Source organism: Clarias gariepinus, chromosome 26 (genome assembly GCF_024256425.1).
Source record: "Clarias gariepinus isolate MV-2021 ecotype Netherlands chromosome 26, CGAR_prim_01v2, whole genome shotgun sequence".
In the NCBI taxonomy this organism is placed as follows: domain Eukaryota; kingdom Metazoa; phylum Chordata; class Actinopteri; order Siluriformes; family Clariidae; genus Clarias; species Clarias gariepinus.
In genome coordinates this window covers 3,594,846-3,613,935 of record NC_071125.1, presented here as the reverse complement: position 1 = coordinate 3,613,935, position 19,090 = coordinate 3,594,846, and the positions used below count along the sequence as shown (strand labels likewise).

General features: G+C 38.5%; 1 protein-coding gene across 1 annotated transcript in view; it reads right to left on the bottom strand.

Annotated features, from left to right (window-relative positions):
* The window catches only part of LOC128513977 (inactive phospholipase C-like protein 2), a 59,183-nt gene that overhangs the window by 9,968 nt on the left and 30,125 nt on the right, over nt 1–19,090 (bottom strand). The window contains exons 2-4 of the mRNA XM_053487571.1: nt 15,003–17,489; nt 13,230–13,433; nt 4,956–5,031 (exon numbers count right to left, since the gene is read on the bottom strand). Coding sequence (XP_053343546.1) covers nt 4,956–5,031; nt 13,230–13,433; nt 15,003–17,489 — 2,767 coding nt within the window. The remainder of the gene's footprint in view (nt 1–4,955; nt 5,032–13,229; nt 13,434–15,002; nt 17,490–19,090) is intronic.

Sequence of the window (19,090 nt, the reverse complement as noted above, 5' to 3'; positions counted from 1 at the left end):
TAATACAGTGGAACCTTGGATTACGAACATAATTCATTCCGGAAGTGTATTTCAAAACACTCCCCCCAAAAAATTAATACATAAAAAGAGTTAATACAAAATATTAAAGTGAAAATAAAACAAATTAACCTTCACTTTACCTTTAAAAAAAGTAAAAATAAATCCAGACAGGTAAGTGTTTCTGTTTGTGCGCATTTTAACCTCTCTAATGAGACTTTCTTTTGCTTATATACGGTTATAATAAACTGTACATGCGCACTGTACACACACGCATACAGACACAAAATATGGTCATATATAATTTATCATGCTTTTTAATGCTAATTTTGTAACATAAATTTTGTAAAGCAATAAAATTTTGCTAAATTTCCATATAAAATATAATACTGTATACATTTTTTAGTACTAAAGAGAAAATACATAGCAATCATAGAGGAAAATGCGGCTTGGCACGGTGAATTATTAGTCTATTTACTGTACAGTACTTATGAAAAAAAAAAAAAAACAACACACGACCAAACCAAAAAAAAATGTGCTTGTCTGAACTGCGGTACCTTCACTATAGGGGTAATCTGGGTATTTTACATTATACGACCTACACTGCATTACAGTACTGTACAGTATACAGGTATACATTCTTTTTTAAGGGTAATGTATTAAGCTGTGATTGAAATTTCGTATTTAAGTATTTTATATATGTATTTTTATAGGGTATAAACTAAATTTTTAGGCATTTATATGCATTTTTTTTTACACCAGATCCAAAATTCGCAGTGGACATAAATAGGGTTGGGTATCGAAAACCGGCGGCAATACGGCACCGGTACCTATATAACCGGTATATACCGGACCGAAACAGAACGCGAATTTCGGTGCGTCATTTCGGTGCCACTTAAATGCCTGAACTGTCGATTTAAATATTTGTTCTCTGGATTTATATTTTTTCGTAGATGAATAGTTTATTAGATTAAATTAAAAAAATTAAAAGTACGAATTATCAGGAAATGAGAAACCATCTGAGATGCTCGTGAATGCAGCAGCTCACGTCATACTCGCTCTGACGGCAGCAGGCGGTCTACCGCTATCTTAGCTTGTTAAATGAAACTTTTGTTAAAATGCCCAAAACTAAACGGTCGAAAGTGTGGCCATATTTCACAAGAAAGGATTCCAACACCGCGACGTGCAGCAAATGTTTTACAGCAGTTGCGTGTAAAGGGGGAAACACGTCAAATCCAATGAAACATTTGAGGGCACACGGAATAAACTTAAAAGCAGAGTGATGCACCGTGTTTGACAGCTTACGGACAACAGTTGACACTATCAGTGTGGGTTAACCCCAGCCCCAGTCATACCAACTGTAGAAAAAAGGAGTCACAGATTATAATGACGACAGCAGCCTTTCCGCAGGTTAGTCGTAGGCTAATGTAATGTTAATTAAAAAATGCAAATCTTGCATTTATGCTAACACATGGTCAAACGAATACATTAGTATTTGTAAAATATTTGCAAATATGGTGAAATTTCTGCAAAGGAATTGCTAAAATTTGAAGTGGTTTGGTTATTGTAGTTGGATTAGGTGGCTTATGTTTTGTTGTTGTTGTTTTTTGTATTTAATTATATATTCATATATTCTTTAAACTTTTAATATATTGTTCAATTTTAAGCATAATTTTTTTTTGTTTTATAAAAATGTATTCTTGAGTCATCCACCATCATTTTGTGGCTTTGGTAAAGTATCGGTTCAGGCACTGTTTTGGCACCGGTACCGTTTTAAAAGTATCGATTTGGCACCGGTATCGAAAAGAACCCAACTGATACCCAACCCTAGACATAACCTCTGCAAATTTGGTTGGGGTCAACTGTACTACTACCTGCCAGACTACTATTGCTAGCACTTCTAATACTACTACCCCACCCTCCCCAAAACTGCTGCAACCATTACTATTACCACGATTTCAACTACCACTATTTCCACAACTACTACTACCGTTACTACTCCTCAGACTACTCCTACAGCACTACCCCCATAACTACCACCACTACTGTTATTACTTCTTACATATTATAATAGTTTGATTTCTTACTCTTTTTCTCACACTTTATAACCTGTAACGAGGCACTTCAAGGTCAAGGTAAGCTTTTTAACAAAACACTCTGCTGCACCTGCTCTGCTGAATTAACAGTTTTATTTCTAAACCTGCATAAATTCAAACGAAAATGTACGGATGCAAAACAAAACGTTTTGGACAGAATCTCGTTTTGGCGAAGCAGCAGCATGTTTTAGATGGGGGAACGAGAACAGGGATCCAGAGAACAGGGATCTGTTTGAGTAGCTTTTATTAAAGTTATGTCTTAGCAGTTTAATCTTATATTAAAAAAAATGGAAAATATTACACGTCCAATAGTCAAACCTGTCGATTTAAATTAATTAAAATAAGAAATGTCTGTTCGAGGAAAGTGACTGAATGTTACATAGGTTCTGACGGGATCAATAGGGGTCTCTGCCGACCAGACCAGCTGCCAGTCACAGTAACCTAGCAACAGCAGCAGCGCATAAACAGTGGTGATAAAAAAAAAGGGCATTCACTTCTTGCCCTGCACCTCTCCACTGATAAGGTTTATTACACAAACTAAGATGCATTAAAGCCTGTTTTAGACTTAAAAAGTAAACAGGATTGATGGGATGATCAGCGGTTCCGATCAATGATTAGTTAATTTCTTGTGAGTTTCAAATGATGGATTGTTAATTGTAATTGTTCAATTCCTAAAATAAACATTCCATGTTGTATGTTATTTCTGGAAACCTGCTTATAATGCTGAAAAGTGCACATGCTCATAACACGGTTGTGCACTAATCATTTAATACTATTACTGTACTGTAAGTGCATGGCTACCTGGAAACTGAAAAAGGTTAAATTTGTAATGAATACACTGTAACCTTAAAAGATACTGGCTAGATTTAGCTGTGTGTAGACTGCAGCAGAAGCTTCATATAAGTCTCAGGATTATTTGCAGGGAACGAGGGTGACCCTGATTACTTGCGTTGTACTTTCATTCACTTCACCATCCGTGTGCAGAGCAGAAAAGGATTCATAACAATCAAGACTTATGGTAATGTACTTACTGTATATGCACCTCGATTAAAAAACATTTTTTAAGTGGCATTGTACTGTGTGGTTAAACTGATCCGAGTCAATTATTACTGATGTGCACATCATTAGCAAGCCTTATTTAAGAATATTCTTCCAAACTCGTCAGGGATTTTAACACAGTTCGGTTGAGCAGGTTACTTTTTAACCAAATCATTGGAACTTTTAAATATTATATATTTAAATATAAATAGACACTACCAGTCAAAAGTTTGGACACACTTTGTGATTTCATGCTCTTTTCAATTTTTTTTTATTTCTACACTGTAACACAATGCTGAAGGCAACGAAAATATACTGTACAATAATCTCCTTTAAACAGTTAATATTGAGATGTATCTGCTACTTACAGTATTGTTCTAGAATGTAGAAAATAAATCACTAAACAGAAAAATAGTGAACAATAAGGTGTGTCCAAAAGACTTATCATGTCCAACTGTATCGGAAAAACAATAAAGTCACACAAAAAAAAAACACTTGTATTCTTGTTTGGATGCACCTGATGTCAATAATTTTCTGGAAACTTCACTTTAATTAGCATCCTAGAGGCGGAGATTCGTGAGCATGTCGATGGAAGGAGGATTGGGTGTCATTCAAATACATACTCCTCCTAACTCTCTCTTTGAAACTAAACTTTGAAAAAAAAAAAAAAATCTAATGACTTTTTAATGACTATATAAGACAAACACAAGGGGGCATAATGTCATAAGAAACTAATCAACAACAGGGTGGTGTGATGTAAGAGTTATCATCATTACTTCAAGGTGTTATACTTCCTGAAGCTTAAAGTTTTTTTTTTTTTTTTAATAAGGAATCCTTGAGAAATCTTCACTATAATCAACGACAGGATCTACAGTGAAAGCTGCAAGACATATAGAAACTTAATCAGCACTTTCTGGCCATGTGTGACTGCTTTTTTTGCATCTGAAATATTTATGTCTTGCTTTGGACTGTTTCTGGATGTCGATCCGTGTTTGATCATACATGAATCAGAGATGATAAACTTGATAAATCTAGATCTCTGGTGCATTTTAGACGGGATGATGATATTTAAACTGTACACGCAATATGAAGAGGAGAGTAAGCCTGTGAGCGTGTTTCCACTTTGGTGTTGTGCTGTAGCAGGCCAACGTGTCGAGCCTGTGTGACACGAATGGAAATTATCTTCAGGCTATTGTTATTATTGGCGTTGAAGAGCAGGACGGAGCTCAAAGCTGCCGTGTCGTCTCCGTGCTTCGTTATCCGTCGTGTTTGTTCCATTATTTGAAGCTCGAAAGGAAAAACAACAACAACAACGAGCCCGTGAGACGAGACAACACGAGAGCAGAAATTCAAACCAAATTCTATGATGCACTTAAAAACAACACAGAGTGCTTAATGCTTTATGAAATGCGCTGTGGCCTTTTCTTCTGTGTCAATTGCCTTTCATGTGAACGCAACTGAAGCTCGTCTCCGCCGATTGCGGTTTGCAGGCTGTTTAACTTGTCGCAGGTTGTGTGGCTTTGATACTGCTGCGCTGGATCAAGCAATACATACTTACCTCTTTCTGCAACCAACAGAGAAGACATTGTCTGCCTGAAAACTTTTCACAGCAGGTTATCACTCGTGGAAAGAAATAAAACATGTCATAAAGCGTGTGTGTGTGGGGGGGGGGCTCTTGCGTAACACCTAAACACATAATTAGACCAGCTCTCTTCGAGCTCAGTTTCTGCACAGCTGCAACACCAATTGTTGTTTGTTCTTTAAAAAAAAAAAAAAAAAAAGTCTGTCATAAAACCCCTCTCGCTGTAATCAACACTAACTCACCTGCTTTCTGCACTTGTAGTATCCTCTCGTAGACGCCGTCCGAGTTCTCCAGCAGCGTCCTACTCGTCTGGACCATCTAAAAATAAAATAAAATAAAAAAAACATTTAGCACAATGTCAGCCTGTTTTGCTGCAATCAAACACACCAGCTTAATAGCTGTTTAATAGTGCAAAGATGACAAGCTGGTTTCCTGTTCTGGATGTGGTGCTAGTGGTACAGTGGGTTGGCACAGAATGAGGCCGGAATGTCCACTTTTACTGCATTATTGAGGAAAAATAATCAGGTTTCATTATTCCTAGCCATTGCATAATTAAGTGAAAAAGGTGAACGAGTTGCACGGTGAAAATTTTGGACATGCTGCTATTTATTTATTTTTTAATTTTTTAATTTTAAAGTGCACCGCGCCCTGATAATGAACCCATGCACGCTCAATACTAAGAGCTTATTCAGAGAGATGATACTCTATCCAGGGCCATCCTCGATCCACTCTCAACAGGAGTTATATATATTTTTTTTAAATTTTTTTGTGTTCAACATATCCATGCTTTACAGGCAGTCCTAGCACTGCCTAATCCCTGCCTTTATTAAAATAAAATAATATCCATAAAAGTTTAAAATTCTTTTGAACGATTTAGTTTTGTCTGTTGAAATAATGCTGATTAAACTGAAACACTACGTTTAAAAAAAAAACATACTGGTGACAAAAAATGAGTAACGGCAACAAGGGTTTGTGCTCGTGAAAAAAACCAAAGTGTCACACTGCGGTTCTTGGAAGCTGTAGTGGCTTGTTAGCTAAAAACCCACACCAAAGGGTGTGTATCATGTGTTGATGATGGGAAAGACACTAATATCCAGGTAAAACACCATCTGTGAGAAGAGGAAGTCGAGATTTATAAAAATGCACTACCTCTACCGTGTATAATATTCATACATAGACAATATCAAGCTAATAAGAACTAAGCGAGGACATTAGTTCGCACAGATGAGTCTAAGAGTTGAGGTTTTACACCAAGGTAAAGCCTTAGGGACGGAATTATTATTTCCTCATTATTATTTCGTCATATTCAGTAGTTTGTCTAAACAAATAAAGCCTTTTTTTGGTCGTTTTAATTTCAGAAGGGGGGGTAATCTTGAGTAAGACAGCAAAAAAATAAATAAATAAAAGTAATAACAGGAACTTGTTTTGTGTTGCTGTTCACAACATTAAATGCAACTAAAAATGGATAAATAGTACAATGTGCCTGCATGTTATTGCAAAATAATCAACCTTGGGGTACTAACAGGATCTGTGAACTGCATCGCAATGTGAGAAAGACTACGCCGCAGTCTGTGTCACCCGATTGTTATAAAAAACAGTACGTATATATAGTGTAATATATATTTTTTTATAAAAAAATAATATTTTGTAATGTAATATATATATTTTTTTGTCTTAGTGTATTACTGATAGTAGCCTTGGAAACGATGGTCCCAGCTCTCTTTGACCAGCTCCTCCCGTGTAGTTCTGGGCTGATTCTTCACCATTCTTAGCATCATTGATAGTCTACTTAGACTTTGGCTAATTGTGGGGTGTACAGGTGTCTTTATGACAGCTAACGACCTCAAACAGGTGCTACTAATTTAAAATCATGAGCAGAGTGTAACAACGGTCAGTTAATGTAGAGTTACCAGCCTCAGAAATCACCAATTAACAAACAGCACCTCAGATTAGAGCCATTATGAAGCTTTACAAAGCAGAAGTAGCAGATACATCTCAATATCAACGGTTCAGAGGAGATTATTATGTAGTTTGGACACCTTAAGCATTGTTTTACAGTGTAAAAAGAAATAAGCATCAGGAATGACCATTGGAATTACAAAATGTGTCCAAACTTTCGACTGGTAGTTTGTATGATTGCAACTGTAAAAAGTTTACCATTCGAGAGATTTAAATTTACAATTTCTTAATTGTAAATTTTTGAGATATTGAGATGAAACTGGATAATTTTTCCTCTAACCAGTTTTGATGCATTTCTTTATTGCAACATTTCACGATTTTTACACAATCATTTCAAAATTATGATTAATCATGATTAATCACACTCTATGACTAAGTAATACCAACTAGATTGACTAGAACTAGATATATACATACATATTTAGTGTAATATACTTTTCCAGACACTTAAGCTGGATCTTTTATGTGTAAAATTTGAATTTAAATTTTATAAGCATCTAGTGACACAGATGGTGGCATGATTTTTCTCACATTGTTGCTGACAATGCAACCTCCTGATCATGGCTTGGGAATCACTTTAAAAAGAAAAGCTGCAATCACAAACTTATGATTATCTTTAAACTGTACCCATCTAAACATTTTCCCCCCAATGCTTTTAGCACCTCGTTTGAGAGAAAGAAATCCTAAAATGCTAAAACCCCAAGTAAATAAATAAATATGCTGGGATAGCACAGTGGTTAAGGCACTGGACTATGGTTCGAAAAATTCCAGGTTTAAATCCCACGACTGCCAAGTTGGGCCCTTGAGCAAGGCCCTTAACCCTCAATTGCTCACATGTATAATGAAACACAGATCACACTCTGGATAAGTTGAAATTTAAACAAATAAATCTTGCTGGCTGTCAACAGTTCATTTACAGCTGGCAAAAGATGTTTATTAATTAAGGGGTTATTAACAAACAAACAAACAAACAGATAGATAGACTGACTGACTACCGGTCAAGAGTTTGGGATCACTTTCTAACTCCATTGTCGTTCCTGATTTTTATTTCTTCCTACAGTGTAAAACAAAACTTAAGTCGTCCAAAATACAAAATAACTTTCTCGGAGCAGATGTATCCCTTTACTTATGATCTGGAAATCCTTCATAACGGCTCTAATCTAAGGTGCTGTTTGTTATTAATTGGTGATTTCTGATGCTGGTAACTCTAAATGAACATCTCCTCTGTAGCAGAGGTCCGTTTGGGTCTTCATGAGAGCCAGTTTCATCTCGGTGCTTGATGTGTTTTTGCAAATACCCTTGACAATACTGTTCTTGTAAGAACTATTCCAGAACAGCTGACATACAGTATTTAGTATGTGTTATTTCACAGTTTTAAAATTGTCATGAATGTAGAAAATAAACTGCAAAACAAAAACCAAAAAAACATTGGGGTTGTCCAAACTTTTGACTGCTACTGTATATAAATACATAAATAAATGAATAAATAAATAAATAAAATTGTTGGATTGGGCAAAATTGGAGCAAGCATTTATTTCTAATCTGATGCAAAGTTCTGCTAACTTTGCTTCATTTGGTGCCAAGGGAGCTGCTCTGCAGGTTCATCTAATTGACTCATACATTCCCACAGTGGTGGAAAGCAAGATAAGGTCCGTTATTAAATAGCAGATTGTCTCTCTTTGCCAAGATATGAGAGAGAGCGCAATAGAGCGAAAGAGCGAGCTGCTTTACAGCATGCAGTGCACCAGCCCATCAAAAGCAAGGGGCTGTGCTCAATGTGTCTCGTGGATCAATCAATGCTACTTTGTCAAGTCTCTGGCAAGGATACAGCAGACAACAGTCTGTCTCTTGATCCGCAAGTTAACCAGCAGCAATTGCTCTTATTTGGCAAAAACAAAATCGGCACGCTATCGGCTCCAAAGCCAACAAAATGAAAGAGACGCGCACTGTATAATCCTAACGTGGCGGTTTACTGAGGCTTGGTGAACATCAACTCCCAACTGTACAGTTCGACTCGGACTTGATCCTAATTCAAACAGGACCACAGCCTCCAGATCTCCAGCGTCTGATGTGGTTCCCACAGTCGCGCTGGGAGGCCGAGGAGAGCGATGGGTCGGTGTGGAAGCTGCTCTTTAGTCGGATGCCACAGCTGCAGCGACAGTCTCAAGGCTGATGTGTCTACTGTGATTAGGTTCCTAATGAATGCAGAAATTACAGCCTTGGTGGCAGGCCTAGTAGTATGCAGGGGGTATTTATAGCATGGGACACTTGGAGAAGAGGAGGAGGAGGACAAGGAGGAGGAGGGGATGTACTGTAAGAAAGTCCCTGCAGTCGGTAAACTATAAAAGCACTGAAAAGGACACATCATGTGTGTATGGTGTATCTTCGCATTGAAAGTATTTTAGTGGTCTCCAGTAAAATGTGGTCTGTTGTGAACTTCTTGCCAGCAGTAGGAATGAAATCTGTCTAGGCATGTTTTAGAATGTGATACACTGCCCAGAAATAAAAAAAAAAGAAGAACAAGAACAAGAAGAAAAAAATTGGTTACGAAAGCGACTATCTTTTTGACCTACGGGATAGATGAAAGTAAAATGTAAGTCGCTCATCCGCAGGGGCGTATAAATCTGAAACGTTCAAAGCAATAAGAGGTTGCTTTTTATACTCACGGGTTACAAAAAGAGCGATTTGCGTGTGGAGACTGACTGGAAATCTTTTTTTAAACCACTTTTGTATTCATTTCGTTCCCATTCCATAGTTGTGGGATCATGTAACTGTACCACTGGGAAAGAGGGAAGAGAGGGAGGGGGATGAGGAAGGCCTGCCCACGTCTTCCACAGAAAAAAATTTAATAAAAAAAAAAGAAATCCTCAATGGATTTTACATTTCAATGGAAATCTTAATAGGGACTGGGTCTCCATTGACCCTGGGTCAGGTTTAACTCTTTCAAACAGCTGGATAAAATATAGCAGAACAGCTGCATTAAATGAGGATAATAATTACGTGGGGGAAAGTTTCTCGTATTCATAGCTGGCTTACGTATTTTCTTTATACCTCTGAGGCTGACTGACTTTTTTTAAGTAGTACCGTCTGACACTGGTGTTTTTTTTTTATTTATTTATTTTTGATCATCCCCTTGAAACATGACTTTAAGGCCGGTTAAAAAGTCATGGGATAAAAAATGAGCACTGAAGACACAGATTGAGCATTTTGTTTTCTCTTTGAGGCATGTTACATGATAAAAAACGCAAAGGACATTTAGAGAAAATTAAATACATTAGCAATATAAATATTTAATGGGTAAGATGATCGAGCACATGGCTTCATAATATTCAATTCCTGGTACCTCAGCATACTGCACAAACGCAATGGAATTAAATTTTGCAAGAAATTTGTTTCGGCATAGAAAGCATTTGGCCAGGAAAGTAAGTTTACATATGTTTTTGTGTTTTTTTCTTTTTTTTGTGCAGGATTTAGTGAAAACATACAGTCATGGGTCCCAATAATGTTAGAAAGAACGGTAGTAAAAAGAAAAGGGAGCCACTTTCGGTTTAGCTTTTAAAGTGTTTATTTTATATTTTACTTCATTTACATGTGTTCTAAATGTCCTGGATAATTGTTTTATACGCAAAATATGATCATAGTGTATACAGTATACTATTGGGTGGCTGGAACGGATTAACTGCATTTACATTATTTCCTATGGGAATATGCGTTCCGCAATACAAATTTTCGCCTTAAAGAGCTCGACTCTGGAACGGATTCAATTCCTATGTACAAGTACCGCTGTACAAATTCCCAAGTGAAATTCCTTCTTTGCACATTAGAGCACAGGGTCAGCCATGGGTTAGGAGCCTTGCTCAAAATACGTGGACACAAAAGACAATCAAAAGCATCAACCCCAGATCATAACACTACCTCCAGAGGCTTGGGCAGTATGCACAACTTCCCATCTTAACTAAAACGTCATTCACATATGGATGCACAGCTGTCACATGTGTGAGTTCTCATCACAGTGTGTGTGTGTGTGTGTGTGTGTGTGTGTGAATACTCTTACTTTCACTATTAAACATACCTGTAATTTCAACTGTCCTTTCCTTAGGACACTTAGGACCGTGTCTATGGTTCATTTTGACAGAACTGAAAATGCATCAGTCATGGTAGGGCTCTCCTTCACACAACATCTCTGAAGTGTATTTAAAAAATATTGTGCTGAATATGCTGCTTGAATGCAAAAGCAAGACACGGCGACTTTTTTTTTTCCAAAGGTGATAAATTATTCAATCGTTCTATTAGAAACGAGTGTATTTAGTAAAGATTCATGCCTTTGTGTATGCTTTATTAATTCAGCTGCCGCTCGGCAACAAATCACAAAGTTGTTTCGAAGGCGATCGATACTGGAGTGACTTAGATGTTTCTGTTGTATAACTGCTGATCTGATTCCACTGACTAAGCTCAAGCTCTCTAACTTCTACAATCTCAGCTTGCTGTATTCTTCCGTCCTATGTCAGTCATCTCGTCTTTATAGCTGAGTGCAGACGAGCTTTACGAGACGGTAGGTTCGTTCCCGTTTGGGGATTCCTTACAAAGACCAGCTAATCCCTAAACTCTCGCGGTTCACATCGGTAGAGTCTGACAAGCGTGAATGCGCAAAAATAAACAGAACATAAGCAAAAACAGCCAAACGATGAAGGAGGAGGAGGAGGAGGAGGGACTGGATGGGAAGACACTGGCAACTTGAATTGGATGTTCTCTAGAGGGAGTGGGAATTAAATAAATGGTGACATAATGCAGAAAAAATTGAGTTATCCTCTGTTTGTAGCATGTATCAGCTTCAGGTATGACTTGCGAATGTGCCAGTTTACAAGAAGAGCAGTCTCACGCTCTGGTTTTGACTCGACTTTTTTTTTTATTGTTTTTTTTTGTTGTTGTTTTTTTTTACATCTAAATAACTAGTATGTGCATAGAAACTAACATAACTAATTTAACTGTGACAAGCCAGCTATAGGAATAAATCCAGAGAATGAAAAATAAACGAGTAAGTTTTGTGTAAGTTGTGATTTTGTGCTTGCTCAATGAACTTTAGTCAAAATTAAGTCTCTAAGGATTGGCAGATATACACTGATGTACTGTTGGCCTTTCTAGATGTTGCACAATAGTGTCGCAATGTGCTTGTTGGTCTGCTTAGCTCTGTAAAAATTTTATTGGCTTTAAAAATGGGAATTGCAACAAGTGCTCAAACAGTAAAGGCCTGTTGGGGCAGGAATCACACTGCTCTGTGCTCACTCTAGAGACAGGGTTGCCAAATTGGGCTAGTTTAAAAATACTGCAGCTTTAATTGATATTGATCAATTTAAAAAAAAAAAAGATGATCATCAAAAGATCATCTAAACACATCAGTTCAGAACAGATCTGACCCGATCTGACCTAGGACTTAAAATATTACCCTGAACACACTTGAACTGATAATTTCTCTCTTGTTGGAACATAAGTTACTTATATATTGTCTTTTTTTAATAACAGCCTGCGTGTTTGCCCCACATTTGGGTAACTTTAGGTGATGTGCTGGAAATTTTCACTTCCATTCCTTATATTATTAAAACTCAGCAAGAACTTTCATCTACTGAGTTTCTGAGGCCAAGGAAGGAGCACTGATAGTCTCACATTTTATATGTTTAATAATAAAACCAATCATAGACGAGAGAGAATTCTTGTAACCCATCATAAGGCTGAAACCGGAATTTATCGGCAAATAAAAAGAAGAGAAGCCTGACCTCACCTTAAAGCTGAAGATAAGATACATACTCTGATTAAATTATTTTAAGCATGTAAAGGCACATCTTACCGATTCAGCGTTCATGTGAACAGTTGAGCTGAAATCTCTAAATCAAAGTTAAAACCCAAGGTTTTTTTTAAACTACCCATGACGGGGTTCCCTAAATAGAACCATATACCATAATGCAAGAGTGACAACCTCTCAAATTCTATGAATGTCCTCCTGCTGCACCCAACTCCCATGTTCATGAGCCGCCCTGGTTTTTAATAACAGCCTTGCGTGAACCGAAAATGAAAAACTGATACCCTGGATATGTAATCTGCTTGTCTTGGGGGCGCCTGGGGCAAGAGATTCATCCACCGCTGTGTGGTAATTTCAAATCTGCCTGAAATGTCAGGACATCTAAGATGACGTGGGGAAGAACGAGAAGAGAACGTGTCTTTAAATAGGCCTCGAGGTGATTCGCTTTAAATGACCAAGGCTACCCATTTTCTTGGTGCGTGCTCGCGTTCGTTCTTCTGCTGAATAAAACTGTGAATCTTCGGCACGATTTATCACCTTTAAATAGAATCTTCACACCTTAAAAAGCACTTTGTAATTTGCTAAATGACCATTCATCGCTAATGTGCATCAGGCTTTGTGCATTATTAATGCTGACAGCTGTTTAATGATCAGAGTTAAATTCACTCCGTGCTAAAATCTTGATGAGATAAAAGTATGGAAAAAAAAAAAAATAGTAATAACCTTGGAGGAAAAAAAATAAATCAGTACAAGGGATCCTTACCATCTCATATGCAGCAAGGACCTTCTTTAGGACATCAGGCAGCATCCCCTGGGCCTCCATGCTCGGGTACTGCTCTTTCAGGTTGAATAGCACGAGAGGGTTGTTATCGGCGCCCGTGAGACGAGATGCCAAAGCCAGGATGCACTGTTTCAGGTTAGCCACTGCTGACAAACCGCAGAGTTCTTTAAACGACGCTATAGAGTTCTGGGGAAACACACAGGCACGTCACATTGTGAAAACTTCGGCATGCAAGATATTTATTATATGCATTTAATGCCGGTATTAGAGCCACACATACAATATGTCTACACTTGACTTAATTCAGAAACAGAATTTTTTTGTTTGTTTGTTTGTTTGTTTTTACTTTTCAGAAAGAAAAAGCAATCAGTAACCTTTTCATCAACCCTAACTGTTTCTTATCTACAAGTGAGAAATGAGTTGCTACAGGAAGTGGTTTAGTCTGAGTTCTGAGTCTGTGTTACCTGCAAGATTTTTCAAAAGCGCAAAGCTTTACCTAAAAAAAAGAAAAAAAAAGAAGAAAAAAAAAACCCATGCGTTTATACAACTCCATTCACATTGAGTAGGACCAAGTTATTCCCAGCATAGAACAGGAAACTTGGCAAGCAACACCCAACAGGACACCTTAGATTTTTTATAGTCTTGAGGTGAGTCAATTGTGTTTACAGGATGAGCGGAGTGTAACCAGCTGTGCCAAAAAACAAAACAAAAAAAAACTAACAATATAAACAGTTTGGCTATATTATTAATTACATGAGCTGATATTTTTTTTGCTCGCTTTTAAGAAGCAAAAAGTTTTGAAAAAGTTTTATTTATGGCCGATGGTTGCTTGGAGCTTCTTAGCGGTACCACCTTCATTGCTGCTGTTTTTACGCCTAACTCTGGACATCCTGGTAGAGGATGCCTGCTGTATGCACGTGATATTTGTATGCAGGACATGTGATCTAACCTCCGCGATTGAACTTGTGTGAACACATGTTTATATCTGTTTATATAAAACATCTGTTACTCATATGCCGATGTTCATATGTAGAGGATTTGTTGTACTTTAAAACTTTAAGAAATAAATATTGCAACGTTTGGCTACATATGAAAATTTGACCATGACCAAACATGGAACTAAATAGACATTTGCTTTACCTGTATGTCTTACAGATCTACTGATAAGTGAAAGAACTACTGTGTATGATGCAGGGAAAACTGTAAACTACATAATAATATATGTAAAAAAATGTTAAATCAGAATATTTAAAAGATGTGATACACAATCTCAAAGCAAATCAAATCTGCACCCAGCTATAGAGTGAAGCTTTTAATGATGTGTTTGAGAGATGCGTACAGGTAAGGAGGTGATAGAGCTGGATAGGGTAAAAGACTAGAGAGTTCCTGCATCACTCTCTTTATTCAGAGATAAAGTAAAGGCTAAATCTCACTGTACCGCTATCTAGTCTAAGGGCATCATGGTTAAAATCATTAAAAAGTTAACAGAATGAATGTCTTAAAGAAGTTTAAACCAGCTAGGAATTTCATCTTGGATGCCATCAAATGAGACCTATTAGTTAAAAATATTGACGGAGGTCCAGGGTGGAAAAAGAAACTGGCTTGCACATAAATCCAAAAACTCTCTGTACAGTAATACTTCCCATACCTACTGCTCGTATTTCTTTTACGTTTTATAGCAGTATTTTATGAGCTTAGAGCCCAGAGTTGCTTACTACATCAAATAGTAAATGGAAAAATGAACTAATTTCTTACCTGCACGTTCTCTCTGAGGTCAGTTCCTTCTCGAAGCGGTTGAATGGCAGTCTTAAAAACCTCATCCACCGCCTTGATGAGAAGTATCCTCATGGTGGCATACTCCCGACTCCTCTTGCCTTTACGAACTGACAGCCCTCTTTTGTGGGGCTTACCCCCTCCCCGTCGGTTGGTCATGGCGACGTGGACAAACAACCAAGCGTGAGGAAGCACCTCACCTGTTAATGACTGAAGGGGGATATGGCGAAAGCCTGGTTGTAGACATTCGAAAGGGATAGTGTACTGACCGATAAATTCGTCCCCGATGTAGTCGTCGTCCAGGACGACAAAGCGTGCCATTGCTAACTCGGGGAGGTTAATCTGGAACTCGAAGCTTTCATCGAAAAGGGGGTTGTCTCCGTTTTGATGGACGGTTTTAGTCCTTTGTTCGGCACAATCCGCTGGAATGCCATGGATCTCGACATACACATAAGGGTCGACGACATCACCTTTGGCACCTGAGCCTTTGGGTTTGGGGAAATTTTGTCCGCTGATGATCTTTATGTGAAGGAGTTGCGGGGATACTCCGGGCACGGAATCTTTAGTATTTGCGCTAAAATAAGACACCTGCTCCCTCATTATGGATGGACGCAGCACATATCCGCAGTTGCCATTTTGCCTGAACCAGCCAATGTTCAGATCCATCATCAGACCCGGAGTCTGGTAGTTCATCGCGACTATTTGGCACCCGCACTTCCAAAAGTCCTGAGGGTTCATATTGCTCGAGTCGATTCGCATTGGACTGGGGTAAACCCTAGCGAGAAACTTTTTATTGTAATTTACAAATTCGCCAGGAGAATCACTAGCACACCTGCCAGCAAACACCTCATTGAAAGAGCAAATCTCCCAATGCTTCTGGTTCTGAAATGCCGTCTGAAAGTCCTTGAACTGAACAGATTTACACAAGGTCACCAGGTCCGAAAGGTCTTTGGAGAGCTGAAACTTTTTAGCTTGGGTTACAGTCTGCTGTTCCCCTCCTTCAATGTTCATTCGTTGAGACATTTCTGCTCCTTCGTCCTCGTCTGTGACTTCCCCTTCTGAGCTTGTGCAGGCGCTTCCTAGCTTCTTCGCTTTTAACAGAATTTTGCCTTTCAGATCGATAGGGGAGGGAAGGTAGCTGTCTTCAGGTTTTGGTGGATCTGTGTGAATTTTGTCGCCGAGGATCTTTTTGAGGTGTTGAAACATTACTTTCTGCTGCTTTATGGAACAGTGATTCTCTACGCACAGAATTAGAGGGAATTCCGATGCTACAAAGGCGTACTTGTTTATGATGTCGATAACATTTCGGAAGACGATCTGCGACGTCATGGTATGACCAGTGTAAATTACTGGCTCGTTGTCTGGCCCATCCCAGACATCGAGTTCTACGCTTCTACATCCCATTTTCAAAGCACGGATGTACCCTGTAATGTCCGAGGGACCCCTGAACTGGTCCTCAATTAAATAGGTGTTGTGAGAGGAGTTAATGTAATAGTGAGACAAAGGCTGGTTCATGTCTTGGCATACTGTCTTTTGTTCCGGATCAAAGATGTGGCAGTCGTTGGACATAAGGTAGTTTGTAAATCCATCTAATGACAAACAGCCCTTTAGCTGCCCCTCTTTTGATGGTTCATACCGCTGAATGACCTCTAAACTTGTGTCTTCACTAACCTGAGCCATGCCTTGTTCTGCCTCTAAAAAGATCATTAAGTCTTTTGTATCGAGAAATTCTTTGTTGCTAGAAAACTGAACGAGCAAGAAGTATATTTCCGGTCTTGTGCAAAGATCATGATAGATCTCAACAAATTCCTCTTTTGTAACCTCACACCCAATTTTGTCTTTTCCTTTGTGTAGCTCTTTGATTTTAAGCTCTATTTTAACATTTTTGAGTCCAGGATTTAATTTTTTGGTCAGCTGTACTGCGGAGCAGAGACTTATACTTTTGCTGCCGCTAACATCAGCCTCATCGAAAAGATCCCCGAGCCAGGACGAGCGCAGGTCGTTCTGACTACTTTCAATCATGTTCAGGTTAAGTTTCCCATAGGATATCAGGTACCTGAGCCCCGTCACCCAAATGTTAGCTACATCAGCTGTGTTTGCTACTAAATCCAGAGACTCGTAGTTCTCTCCATAAATGATTGAGAACGCACAGTCTTCTGAAATCTGATCATAAACACCATTGGTCCTGAAAGTATCCGTATTCTTACCAGTTCGCACTTCCTTAATGGACTTGACGTCTATTTTTGCTTTATCCGACTCCTTTTTCGATGGCTCCCACCTGAGAGACTGCATGTCTGCATCAAGCAGAAAGTAACGATAGTAAACTCTGGAATTGGACCGCACTTTCCTCAACTCAGAACCGTCCACCATGGCGTTGATACAGTCGCTAGCGCTGCTGATCTTTTTTTCCATGGGCATGCTGCTGAAGGAGACTGTCTTCTTTCTCTCTTTGCGCTGTCTTGAGCCATCCTGTAAAAGAACAGAGTTTATAGTAAGTATTCAATATGGCTGCTTAAAACGACCCTGGCTTTACTGTATCTCGTACATATGTGGACTTCTGAACAATCCTGACAACTCCCAGAGAAACTCTGGACAAATCCAACGCACTTGCTTAGAACATTTTACCAATTTCAACTACTCTTGCACATTTTGATCAATCCTGCCCTGCTTCAGCAGAAATTTTAACCAATCTGCCCCCTCCAGCACAAAGTTAATTTAATCCCGCCCACTCCAAGAAAAAGTTTGACCAATCCCTCCCACTTCAGCACAAAGTTTATCCAATCCTGCCCACTCCAGCACAAAGTTTATCCAATCCTGCCCACTCCAGCACAAAGTTTATCCAATCCTGCCCATTTCAGCAAAAAATTCGACCCACACCAGCACAAAGTTCGGCCAATACTGACCACTCAAGCACAAAGTTCGGGCAATTTCACCCACTTCAGCACAAAGTTTAACCAATCCCACCCACTCCAGCCAAAATTTGACCAATCCTGCCCACTCCAGCACAAAGTTTATCTAATCCTGTCCACCCCAGTACAAAGTTGATTTAATCCCACCCACTCCAGCACAAAGTTGATCTAATCCTGTCCACTCCAGTTCAAAGTTGATCTAATCCCACCCACTCCAGCACAAAGTTTAACCATTCCCGCCCACTCCAGCACAAAGTTTATCTATTCCTGTTCACACAACCACAAAAGTTGGTTAACCAATCCAGCCCACTGCAGTACAACGGTAAACTAATCCTATTAGACACAGTAAACCTTCAATAGGTCAATATTAAGACTTAGCTCAGAAAGGCTACGTAAGTACTCGTTACAATATAGTATTGTTGCAATATAAGTCAAGTTGCAATTAAAAAACTTACTTATTCTGTTCAAACCTTTTAAAAAAGAGATATATCAGGAGTTCAGTTTACCAGAAATACTTTCTCCCCAGTTACTTCTAATCATATCTCAGTGTCATTTAGTCAGTGTAGTTAGTCGTTTAATTAAAATGTACACTTCTGTATCTACATATTGTGCAAGCAATAACTGAATAACTACAGACGTGCATAAACCGTGCATTGTAAATGAAATATCATTTGCTCTTTCTCTTCCTCTCTCTAGTTCAGTCATGTTGAGCACAGCCATGACTTAGTTTCGCTGTCACAGTGAGTTATGACTAAAGCATGATGAATCTTCATCCAGAGAGTGAAGACCTTTCATCCGGACATGCCCGAAAGCAGCGAATGATAAGAGCTTAAGAAAAATATCATGATAAAAATCGCAATCTCAAGTCGTTTCTTGATGTGATGTGGCGTCGATTCTGTAGAACTTGCATTCGGGTAATCGTAACATAAAACCAAGCAGTGGTTACGACTTTGTAACACATGGAGAAGGAATGAGGGAATTTTAAAATGAATTGTGAAATTACAATGTGAAGGCACAAATTTGGGTCAAAAATAAGATGAAAATTCCGATTTGCTACGCTTCTTATGAAATGGAAGAGCACACCAGCATTGCTAGTATGGAAATATATCCATACAGCTAGTATCAAAAATGTAATAAATCATGTTTTAATACATTTTCCAT